The sequence below is a fragment of the Pezoporus occidentalis genome, unplaced genomic scaffold (assembly GCF_034315485.1).
Source record: "Pezoporus occidentalis ecotype Australia unplaced genomic scaffold, CSIRO_AGI_Poc_V1 ctg23, whole genome shotgun sequence".
Classification (NCBI taxonomy): domain Eukaryota; kingdom Metazoa; phylum Chordata; class Aves; order Psittaciformes; family Psittacidae; genus Pezoporus; species Pezoporus occidentalis.
In genome coordinates, this window is record NW_026914180.1 from 10,953,274 (window position 1) to 10,965,645 (window position 12,372).

At 37.1% G+C, this 12,372-nt stretch overlaps 1 protein-coding gene across 15 annotated transcripts in view; it reads left to right on the forward strand.

Moving 5' to 3' along the window:
- The window catches only part of PARD3 (par-3 family cell polarity regulator), a 455,098-nt gene that overhangs the window by 330,701 nt on the left and 112,025 nt on the right, over window positions 1-12,372 (forward strand). For 9 of the 15 annotated variants that reach the window (XM_062621555.1, XM_062621556.1, XM_062621559.1 and 6 more), the window contains one exon: window positions 3,530-3,640. The exons of 4 other annotated variants lie outside the window; for them this stretch is intronic. In XM_062621555.1, the coding sequence (XP_062477539.1) occupies window positions 3,530-3,640 (111 nt within the window). Of the gene's footprint in view, window positions 1-686; window positions 1,906-3,529; window positions 3,641-5,514; window positions 5,916-12,372 lie in introns of those variants that run through there. 2 more of the 15 variants (XM_062621566.1, XM_062621567.1) reach the window with 2 other exon arrangements.

The following is a 12,372-nucleotide window of genomic DNA, read 5'->3' on the forward strand; positions in this document are numbered from 1 at the left end:
TTCTGTAGTTAAACTTGGCCTGAATATGAATGTTCAATAATTTATAAATGTCTGTTATAAGCTTGGTGGAGAGGATGCTGATTTGGGTTGTTGGGTTTTATTATGACTATAAATCATACTTCATGGAGCAAAAACTTTTAATCAAAATAAATATCAAATACACTCATTGTTAGCAAGAGTAATCTTACCAAAACCTTTGACTGATGTTTTGAGTGGAGAGTGTTGACTGGTCCTACAGAAATAAAAGGGGTGTTGGGGGTGAGGGGTATGTACATATATATCCCCATCGTAGTTCTTTTAAACACCTTTCTCAAGTGCTTCATGGAGCCTGGAAAATGTTTTTCCTTTGTTTGTCTGTCACTTCTACTATTGTAAGCTGAAGCTTAACAGAGATGCTGTTAGACTTGCAGTCTCGGTGGAAAAGAGAAATCTTGATTTCGTAAATATTTTTTTGTACAGAGGTCTTGCTGAAAGTATGCAGACTTGTTCAGAGCCAAACTTCTTTAGGGCAGCGTGTTTCCAAACTGTTCTGCAACTCCATGACTTATGAGTATCATGGAGATGCTATTTTGACGATGATGGTGTTAAAAACACAAAGTCTCAATCAGGGAGGGGGGAGGACAGCACTGATTATTCTAGGTTCAAGCATAGGGACAGTGCAGTTAATGTTGCTGAACTTGTTGCAGGCAGTGGTGATTATGGCAGATATATCACTTCTGTGGGTGACAAAGTCCAGAGAAGGCAACTTTGCAAGACCACCGTGGTTCATATTCTGCCAGGCTGTCCACTGCCAGGATGACCACAGAGCTTGTTGGAGATGGGCACTGAAAAGTCTCCGGTCAGAGTGGGAACAGTATGGCCGCCCTTTGAAATGCCTGGGGAAGTACCTGAGATGTCTTCTGGAGACAGGATCATCTTGATCAGGATGGTCCCCGGGGGCAGAAGGAACGATCAGAAGAAAAACCTGAAGGAGAAGTGTTGTTGACACATCTTGCTCATGAGTCAGAGCAAATTGAACTCTCCTGCTGCTCCGAGCGCTGTCTGTGTGGTAAACCTGCCAATGCCTGTGTTGAAATGCAGCCCGAGCGTGGTGTGTTCTGGACTTGGGCGGTTAGATCTGAAAACTCAAACCATTTATTTTTGCTAGGTTTGCATTACATGTTAACTTTAGAAATACTCTCCCCACAATCATGCAGCCTGACCAGGCATTTACTAGGTTGCTTACAAGGATTATTAGAAATTTCCTGTGTACCTTTTTTTTTTAATAAGGTATTGATTTCAGTATATTTCTGTTCATACTTGCAATGAATTGATCTATGGTGGTGGAAATTCTGTTTTGCTGCCAAAACCTAATAGGTAGTCATTTAATTTAATGTTTGTTGGTGTTTTTTTTTCTTCTGATCTTTTAACCACTAGTTCTTTTTTCCAAAAATAAACTGGCTGCTCCAGAATTCGGTTCCTTTGCTTTGCCTGACGTTTTGAATGGGTCAAGGAAGGACAGGAGACGGAAGCAAACACGGGCATCCCAGAGATGCTGTGCTACTGTACCACATATGTTACGTGTCTCCTCATGGCTCTTAGTGTTCCATCAGTCAGACTCCTGCCACCCCTGGCACTCTCTGTGTTTCAGGGTAAAATGGCTCAGTTCCACTGTTTTTCTGCTAAACCTCCTCTCTTGGCTCGAGGATTTAGGACAATTTTAAATTAACCATTCTCTTGTCTGGTGTACAGCATCCAGAACTTGATTTGAATCTCTCATGGCATATATGTAAATGTTTTGATAATGGTTTTGACTACTCTCTAATAAATAGCTGGATATTTTAAAAGATACACGCTGGTGTTTCTAGTCACTGATTTTATGTATGTCAGTTTTATGTGTAACAAATTATACAATTAGAGACTTAACTTTATGTGCTGTTGTGTGCTATTGTGTTTCTTAACCCTATCATGTTCTCTGCATCTCCCTTTTCAGATGGTTATTAATGAACAATTTTAGCTATCAGATGCCTGAATTACTTTGGAAATCATCAATCTGGGAACTGTGGAGAACAGCCACACGCTTTTGTGTACATGCTCCTATGCTGTTTTTTTTGTGTAGCTGTGTTTTTAAACAGTTGTGCTAAGAGCTATAAGCATGGTTATGAAGTATAATAATATCTTTTGATTGTGTGGCCAGAAATTAATCATTCTGCAGGGTTACTGTGTGATATGTCTTTAACCCACGCAATAGCTTTGTACTAGAATCAATATGAACAAATGGGAAAATATTATAAATGCCTAATGGCCTCTAAATATTTTTAAAAGTTTACATTCATGGGTCAGAAGAAAGTTTAAAGAACTCTGTGGTTTATTTACTGTTTGTGAGCATTTGGGTTGTCCTGTCTGCACCATTGCTGGACTTTGCACGTTTCAGTGCTTTCATTTCCCTTTTGATGTGAACCTGGGCATGAAGTGCCACAACTGTCAGTCTGCTGTCACCTGAGTGTTTGATTTAAAAGAGTAAAATTCTTGCTGCTTTTGGTATCATAAATGATCCCACATTTAATAGGTAGGTATTACAATAAGACACTGTTTAATAGACACTTTGCCTTAAATAGAAAATTGTCATCTCAACTGTAGATGCATTTAAGGGCTATATTTAAGTGTTTGTTTAGTTTGCTCTATATAAAAGTAATTCACAGTAGGCCTGAAATGTCTAAGGAACACATGCAGTAATGTCCTAATAATAACTGAGTATCTATCTGAAATGCCAAACTGAAATTTTAAAAGAAAACAGTGGAATGTGTAAATATGGAAGAAACCTAAAATACTTGAAATGTAGCTGGCAGAGGGGAAGAGGAGACGTGAAAAGGGCAAACATTGGGTTGGCAGGATGCTGCTCTGTCTGGGAGACCCCAGCCAGCTCCATTTCTCCACTCACCCTCTTTGCACTGGAACAGCCAGGGCAGAAAAGAGTCATGAGTAATAAAATTTTTAAAGAACCTGGTGCTGAAAGAGAATAAATTTACATTCTTGGGTGGCATCCACTGTGTGGTGAAACTGGTCTTGCAGGGTGGGGGTGGAGGGTGGTACTGTGCTCTGGGCAGATGTCAGACATACAACGCTGTGTCTCTTGTAGTTCATATGTGAAGCCTTTACTTAATGTAAAATTGAGTTGTGTTCTTTGGCAGTGATAGTGCTAAGTAACTTCTAAAACGTTGTTTGGCTGTGTGTTTAAGAATAGTGACCCCAAAATGCTGGCAGAAAAATAAGGAATGTAATCCTATTGTTTTGGGTTTTTTCTGTTCTTACATGAGGAATTCTATAAAATTTTAAGAGGAATGATATAAAAATAATTAGAAAAAAAAAGAAACCTACACAAAATAAACCCAAAGCAGCCAGATGATATTAAAGATTGAGATTCTGAGGTCTTTGCATTTACCCTTCCTGGTTTCCAAGCAACCCTTCTTGGAGGACTCTGTCATAGGAAAAGAAAAATACAGTTTTGTTCATTTCACAAGTTAGATTCTTTTTTGTGTGTTATTAACAGGTTTGGCAAACATCGCAAAGATGACAAGAGTGAGAAAACTGGTAAAATAAAAGTGCAGGAAGCTCTTACTTCAGAAGAGGAGAGAATACGAATGAAGCAAGAACAGGAGAGGTAGACTTCAGTATTTGCTTAAACCTTGATAGAGAGAGTTTGTTTTTTTAAATTGAATAACTCAAGTTCAATTTTCATTGATGAAAATTCCCAAATGTTTATATACTTTAAATAACAAGACAAAGCTGGATTTATTTTGAACATTAGTATAAACAGCTTCTTTGGCTGAATTAAGCATCTTTTACAGATTCAGACCTCCTTTCCTTATTGAGGAGACTGAAGTAATGAAATGTTTTCTCTATATATTCTATAATTGATTTTATTGAGATTTTCAGAATACAAATATTTATATAGAATGAAGTATGTTTTGTATTTTTCTTGAAAGTCTTGCATATCTATTTTTTTCATTTATATATTTAGAAAAAAAAACTAAAAATTATACTTACAGTATATTTGTCACTGGAGTTCAGTCTATTTATGTGTCATGCAGTCTGTTATGGAATGATATGTATATTAAACTGCTAATTGTAAAAATGAGTGGTGAGTACCTCTATTTTTCCTTGTCAGCCTCTCTTAACATTAAAACCCTATATAATATATATGTCACATGATTTTCTCAATATTTCCAATCTACTTTTCATTCTGTCTCTTGCAGCCCTGGATATCTGGGGCCTAGACTCTCTTATCAATATCTCTTATATCAATTTGATCAAAATTTTGGAAAGCTTAGGTCAGAAATTAACTGATACTCAGGAATGTGTGTGGAGAGAAAACCACCTTTAGTAGACATCTCTTCAGTAAGGGGACAAACTAAAGGGTTTCAAAGTTTGAATGTTGAGTGGTAAATAGATTCAGACACATTTAGCAGTAAAAGTGAACTATGAATTCAAATGATTTATCTAAAAATTATGCTATGGCTCAGCCATAAATTGAGGATTGATGCAGGAACTACAGAGAGCAATTTTGTTGTCCTTGTACAGAGGGTGTGACTAGTTAGTCACAATGATCTCTTTAGCCATCATCTCTGCACCTTGGTCTTCTGCGGTCAAGAACAGAAGTTTATAAGTAATGGCTTCATCACTCAAACAGCTCACTGGAATAGCAGAGCCACAGTAACTCTTGTGTAGTGTGTTCAGTTAAACCTAAAATGGTTTCCTTTCAGTTCTTTTAAGGTTGAGTGATTTATGTTACAGTTACGGAGGGGTATTATTAGTTAATGAAGACTATTAGTTACTAGTTTATTTGTTAGTGTTTATTAGTTAATGAAGATCAACAGTAACTTGTTAAACTGCAGAAACTATAATTTGTGAGCATCTGTTTGGATTACATGGTGGGAAAAATTAACTCTTTAACTAGCAGAAATTGATGTAAAAATTTATTCATGTCTGTCTTTAATCCATTCTGACAGCAGAGGGTGGCTAGATCACAGTGCTTTGTTGTTTTTTATTTATCTGATTGGTTTTTATTTTCTCTTTTCTAATAAAAGCAAAGCAGGGTCTTTAAATTTGTTCCTGTATTTAAAAGTAATGTTCTTAGAGGTTAAATGATAAAGGAGAATACTGGAACTGAAGGAAATAAGTGACTTAGTATATGAGGGTGTTTGTGCAGTCAACTTCCTTTACGCATGGCCAGACCAGCCACTTTGTGGATGAACTCATGCCAGGGGTGCAGAGCCGTTGAAAGATGCCTCCGTCACTCCAGCTGGCTCAGGGCAGGGAAGGGTCAGCTACATGTGCACAATGCCAATCCCTGGCTTAAGGTGCTCTGCTGAACCAAGCTTGTCCAGCACTGAGGGTTTCTTAGTAACCTTAGGTCCCCAGAAAATCAGCCACATACATTTATTCAAAGAAGAAAGACTTCAGATTTGTGTTAGTAATGTTTTCTCTCTCTCCATTCTCTCTGTTTGTCTCTCTGTGTCTCTCTGTCTCTCTCAGTAAGAATGGTGAGAGTATAGACTGTCCATGTGGTGATGTAAGAGAGGTTGCAATAGTCACGCTGGGTACCAAGGTAGAACCATGACATTATTTGTACAGCCCACAATGCATGAAGAAAATTCCTAATCCCTGTCCATCAAGTTCTGCTAACCAATTTGAATCTTTCCTGGAATCTTACTCCTCATGTGTCATAAAAAACAATTTTATGTGTCCAGTGAAACTGCAGAAAGTGCATGTGCTAGAACTTCATAACACCTTGATGTTACCGTAACACGGGTCCTCCTCCTCCTCTTTCCCTAACCATGTATTTGCTTTCCTTTGTGTTATGTCTATAAAAGAATGCAAGTTCTTTGGGGCAGTGGCATGTACAACTAATAAAAGACAATAAAATAGCAACCAAATGTGTGAGGTGCTTACTTATGTTTCTGAAAAAAAGTCAGATGTTGATTTGGTCCATAGAGACTAAATATTTTGTAGTTAGATTGCAGAGAGTTTCCTTTTGATCCTGTAAAAGAATGATGTTAGAAACATGCTATTAATGATGCAAATTAACTGAAAAATCCCTCATGCTTACTAAGAGATAAGTAAAATATTACTGTCAGTGTTGATTCATAATGGCTGCTATTTTAACTTTGTTTTCTGTGGGTTTTTCTTCCTCAGTCTTTAGAAGTAGAATTCACTTGCTCTATTTTACTTGGTATTTGATGCTATATACCTCTATAATGATGCAATACTTTGGGGAAATAGGTTGGATTTAATGAATTTACTGTGTATGAGAAGCTAGGAGAAAAAAATCCTTAGGGATTCAGAGAACAACTGAACAGTCCATTAAAAAATCAATCATGCCCACAATTTTATGGAATTATTATGCTTTGACTTGAAAATTTTAATAGTATTTTACTTAAAATCTTAAAAGTAGTTTTCATATTGATTATGAAACAAATAAGAAAATTAATCTTCTTCGATTTACCGTGATTAAAATGAATCAAATTGCCTTTTAGAAATATATTATTAATAATAATTTCTTATTAAGGAGCATATCTTTTAAGCTGTATATGGTACGTATTTACTAATTAAAAGTAATTTTGAACAGAAAATTAAATTACCTAGTTGAAAATACAGACAGTTATCAATGAAATAAATAGAGTACGGGAATAATCAGGAGAGTCATCTGAGGAGACTACCCACCAATCTTACCAAAATTTCTGTGAAATGCTTGCTATTTGTAAATTCTCCAAATGATGGATTAACAGTTCATCTAAGGCCATAGGACGCTGTCCCCATGTCACTATTCTTCAACACTGCTTTACTCCACAAAAAAATGTCTGCTTGCATTATGCTTGGGTATCTGCCCAGCACTGATCTGAAAACCCAGATGGGCTCTGATGTGCTGATAGAAAGTATGCTTCTCCCCAGCAATGGCACCAATCAAAACCTTAAGGCAAAACTAAGCAATAATTTGTCTGAACTTGGCCTTGTGTCTCCTAAGAAAGCAATTGTACTGCAGTCCTGAGAAAGTCAAGTAAGACCTGAATTCAGTTAGCTCTATTCCATTGCTAGGTCACAGTTGGTTTATATATGTGCTAACTTGGAGCCTCTCTTTGCTGTGCTGTCTTCAACCTTGAACTGACTTCCTCAAGCAAACTCAAACAACTTTACTCTTTCTACCTGGGTAGTAGATAACAGAGGAATTAAATAAACATACTTCTTTGTGAAGTTTTCAAGAAATTCAGCTGTTTCCAGTGTGGTTCACTGCTAGATAATGCTTAAAAGATGAAAACTGCAATTCTAATGAAATCTTATGATTCAGAGTATGCAATCCCAACTGTAAGTGAATAGTGATTATGCTTTAATCTGCCTCTAGAGGCGCTTCCTCCTCTCCAAAGTTCTACAGGATATTTTCTCTGTTTGGTTAATACACTTGTTTGAGGGCTTAACTAACGTTCAGTCTCTGGGTTAACATAAAAGTGTTTTAATCTTATTTATTGTAATCTAGTCAGCTTTCACTGAAATTGGTACAAAATCAGTTTCTTAAACACTTGTGTTGTGAGGATCAGTCTTGAGGAGATAAGGAGAAACCTTTGGAAAGGGAATGAAAGATGGTGGAAGCACTGTGACATATGATGATGGAGTGGTCAGATGGGGGCTTTTGTAGGCAGGGGCTTCCTCTGCTCTGGAAAAGCAGCAGTATAATTCCAGTCTCTCCTCTACTTGTTGGAGGACAATTAATGCATAGCAAAGCAATACCATGCTTGCCATGTATATATATGTAGTTATCATAGGAAATGAAACCTCCTGTTTGGCTAGAGTCCCCACTTTCTGTTTTGGAAAACAAAACCTTTTTTTTTCCTTTAGGCTACAAAGGGAATTCAATTTGCATCATTCCGCTGTTACTGGTATAAGTGTCTGTGTAGATGTCACCAGTGCTGGCGCTGGGGTGTCATAGGGCTGCTAGTGCAGCTCCCTGGGCAGGGTTGCAGAGTTCCCTGCCATGGAGTGCCAGGCTGGACACCTTGGCAGGGCTTTTCAGGGCATCAACAACGGGAAATCTCTGTTCCTAATGGGGACTGGGGAGTTGCTGTTAGTGGTTAGAGGGCAGAGGCGATGCTGCTGCAGCTGTACAGAGTGAGAGAGGTGATAGAGGATCTGGGTCTTGCAGAGGTGCCATCTGGGAGAGATGGATGAGGCATTTGTCTTGGTATTGGCAGATTTGCTGTTACTTTTGGAGATCAGTTGATAGGCTGACAGCATTTTTTGTGTGAATGCAAACAAGGCTACGATTTCAGTGGGTGTTTTTCAGGTAATGATTTTTTTCCAAATTTAAAGTGAAACATTCTGTCTGTTCATTAGTAACTAAAATAACACTGCTTTTTTTTTTCTTTTTTTTTCTGAAGGATTCAGTCATTCCATAAAATGCTTCCTGTATTCTGTGTTTCCTAAGGGTATAAGGGTCTTCATCTCCAACATATAATAAACTTCTCTTCATCTTTCTCTAACACCATTAAAGCCATAAGCTCGTTGTTGTAAAAGTATACTAATGAATAGAAATGTTACAACAAGAACAGAAGTCTTGTGTTTTCCCTTCATCATGCATCATCCATTTTAATTAGACAAAAGGGTGGTGAGTATTGTGACAAGAGTCTGGAATTAAAATCATTAATTGATGTCAAGCTGATGAGAGACTGCTAACATGAATTTACTGACAGCAGGAAAGAAATTAACCTTATTACTTTATTTAGTACATTGGGTCTATTTATTATATTTTCCTATGCAAGTTCTGCATGTTTCATTTATGATGATAGAAAGACAAATAATTAATAAAAGCACATAAAGTTTTATTACCTCCTATCAATGAAGTTTACATGAAAACCACATCAGTAACTTACAGAAAACGAACCTACCACATCCTTCTAATCAATGTAATTCATCAAAACTGTTACAGCGATATTTTTGGTATTTTGAATGAATATAATGTTATGCTTTCTAGCCAAGTAGAATTGCAAAAGTGATCTGATTTAAAGCCATACCTTAGTTTCTTAATGTCAGTGTTGCAGGAAAATGAAACAGATTTTCTCCAGCAATGACATTGATTGGAATAACTGTCTGTTTTGACCATCAATTGGAAGGTCAGCCTAAGAAAGATGAGTTTTAATGTTAAGCATCTTTATTCTTTAGATGAAAGAGTACAACAGAGTCTTACAGAATGACAGCAGCATCCTATATATAATTTGTGACCCAAAGGTCATAATAAAAGAATAGAGGGGAGGTCATCCTGTAGTAAAGGCCATCTGGAACTGTTAAAGCATCAGATGGAGTAGGGGACTGAACAGCAGGACACTCTTGGTGTCTTTCCAGATTTCCCAGTGAGACCATAATATTTTTATTGGAAAACCGCAACTTTTTTTCCCTTAAGCAAAATATTTTCATCAAGCAGTTTCAGCTTACTTTTAGGTAAAAAGACAACATACCATGATAAGGAGAGGAATTTTGTTTCTTACATAGCATGCTATCTGTGCCTTTAAAATAAATACAAAGGTTCAGGTTTAGTTTTGCTGCTGCAGTATTTTGATGCCACTTAACAGCTTTTACGAGAACTATTACCTTTAAACTGATTTTTACTGCAAACATTCAGAATATGAATATTTTCTGAAGTGACTTGTGTAAAACTTTTTCTGATAAAACTTCCACCCCCTTCCCAGCCCATAAGAGAGGAAAGAAAGAAATTCTTGTGTGAAACAGAAAATCAGAGCAATGTGTTTCTCATTCTCACTTGAGATGGGGTCTGCTTGTCAAGGGATATTCCAGTTTCACTGAGATTTGTAGCATTGTTTTTGACAGTGGTTTTTCACATAATGGATGCGGGTGCAGGACGTGAAAACAAATCAATGGCAGTAATTTTTGTAAGAGAACACAGAAATGAGGCATGACAGTATTGAGCTTTGGAAAAACATTTCAGACCAGTTCTACTTCATCAAAATTCTGGCTGTGGGAGACATGTAAATTGAAGCTTTTGTGGAGTAACAGTTGCTGAAGTAGTTTTATTAAAAGGTTCCTCATATTCTCCATCCACATCTTGTCAATATAGGGGTTTTAAGACAAAATGTAGTTTCTCTATTACTCCTTTACAGTGATTCAAGACATTGAAGTTTCGTACATGGCAAGGTCCAGCCAACTCACCTGCAGTATATTTAAAATCATAATTTACATGGTCTTTATAATATTCTGAGTTACAGATTTGGTTAAGGTGTCTTGCAGATCATGTGGGTTCAGTGCTGTCTTAGAAATTTCAGTTCTAAATAAGAGCACTGATATGTTGTAGTTCACTTTAGAATGCCAAAAACTTAATAAGGCAGCAGTATGTCACCTGATGTCGCTTAAACTATGCTGTTAGTTGTAGAGTTGCTGTAGCAAATACTTACTTGAGAATTAAAAAATGTATACCATAATTATTAACAAACTGAACTTACTGTTGCTGAGTTTGTCACCAAAATCTGGGAAATAAACTCTTTAAGCAGTACAATAGGTTAGAAGTTGAGCAGACCTGAAAACCCATTGGTTTTCCAGACTGCACTACGAGAGTCTAACAGTAAAGCAAAGCACAAAACCCGCCCTTTTTTCCTTTCTTATATGCAGCAGCAGGTATTTGGCTAATTAGAATGACAGCTAATGATATATTCACAGCAGGCAGATAGCTTCCCCCTCCAGACCACAGCTGGAACCTTTATTTTGCAACTAGTTACTATAATTTTAATGAGTTATACGAAACCTGGCTTTTCTCTCTGGCCATGCTGTATATTTATGCTCTCACTCAGTACTGTGACCCAGCAAGGTTTTAGAAATTCTGAATTCTGAAAGGTGTTGTGGGTGCTATTTTTTTGAGTCTTGAGCAAAGATACTGATTTATAAGCTATATTCTTTGTTGGCAGAAGATTTTTTCTTTTCCTTTTCTTTCAACTTTAGTGTATGCGATCCACATAATCCATTGCTTTGTTGTGAGGTTTTTCCACTGTATATTTTTGTCACTTCAGACTGTTTCATTTTGCAACTTCAGGGTTAGGCTACTTTATACATAGTAGTCTAGAAACACAGGATAATGGAGCTGAAATAGAGCTAGCAGCAGAATTTTTACCTGACTTCAGAATTTTGTTACTCGACTTCAGCTAAAGTAGCGTAGATGCTAGATATGCTCAGCTCAACCAACTGGTGACAGTATTGTAGCTGGACCTCCAGTTACTTCCTGCAGTATCTGGGAATGAGTGGTTTGACATATGGAATGATGTATGGTACCATTTGATATATGGTATCAGTATATATTTGGTATATAGCCTCTGTCTTTTATTTCTTGCACATACAGGAACAGCTGCTTCTTGCACATCTAACTGCAGAATTCATATGTTACCACCAGTGCTGCTTTCTGAAACTGTTCTCCAGTTGGAAGAAAAAAAAAAAATAGGTGAAGAAATGGTCTAAGAAAGACCTTATAAGAGCAGAAACTAGTGCTCTGAAAGTGAAGTGGGATGGAAGCAGGAGCTCTCTCAAGTCATGTATCAGCAGTAGCTGAACCTCATTATGTTCTTCCTCTCTACTTCAGTAGGAGATTAGAGCTAAATTAATCTAACAATCAGGGATCTGTTGTCATAGGTGTAAATATCAGCTCTTCTGGCCAGTTTTGTAATGCAAAAGAAAAACTAGGTTCCATTTTGATTACAGACAGCAATTATGTTCTTTGATCATAGAATCATAGAATCATTGATGCAACATGTTTCCCAACAGGATAACAGACCCATCTGGGTGATCCTCCACTGCTGTGGTGACTGACCCTTGGATCAGACATGAAAATAAGGAAAGAAAATTTAAGTCATGATAGTGTTTGTTTTGAAAGCAGGAGGACCTATACCTCCTAAATACTTCATACATTTACCTTTGGTTGAAACACATCCTTAAGAAAAATCGGAGTGCATACCCTCAGCCCCGAAATGATGCAGACGGTTAACTGCAAAGTAGCCTAAAAGCTCAATTGGAACGTGAGGTGGTAATTTACAGGTTTTTAAACCAAATAAGCAAGTATTTTTGCTTGTTTACTCCAAGATCCAAGACAGCAGATACTCTGCTGGGGGCATATATATTCACTTTGGAAAAATAAAAGAAGTATCAAGAAAGTCAGGGAATCAGGAAAGGTAGAGGTGAAGTACAGGAGAGATTCAACCAGGTTAGAAGAAATTATTCTAATGCCTTCTTTAGTTTCATCAGTATAACTTGGTTTCAAATTGGTGTTTGCCCTTCACCTGCTTATATGCATATTTACTTCCTCTCCTGTATTTTTTAATTTCTTTACATCTTCCTTTGTATTTTGCTGCC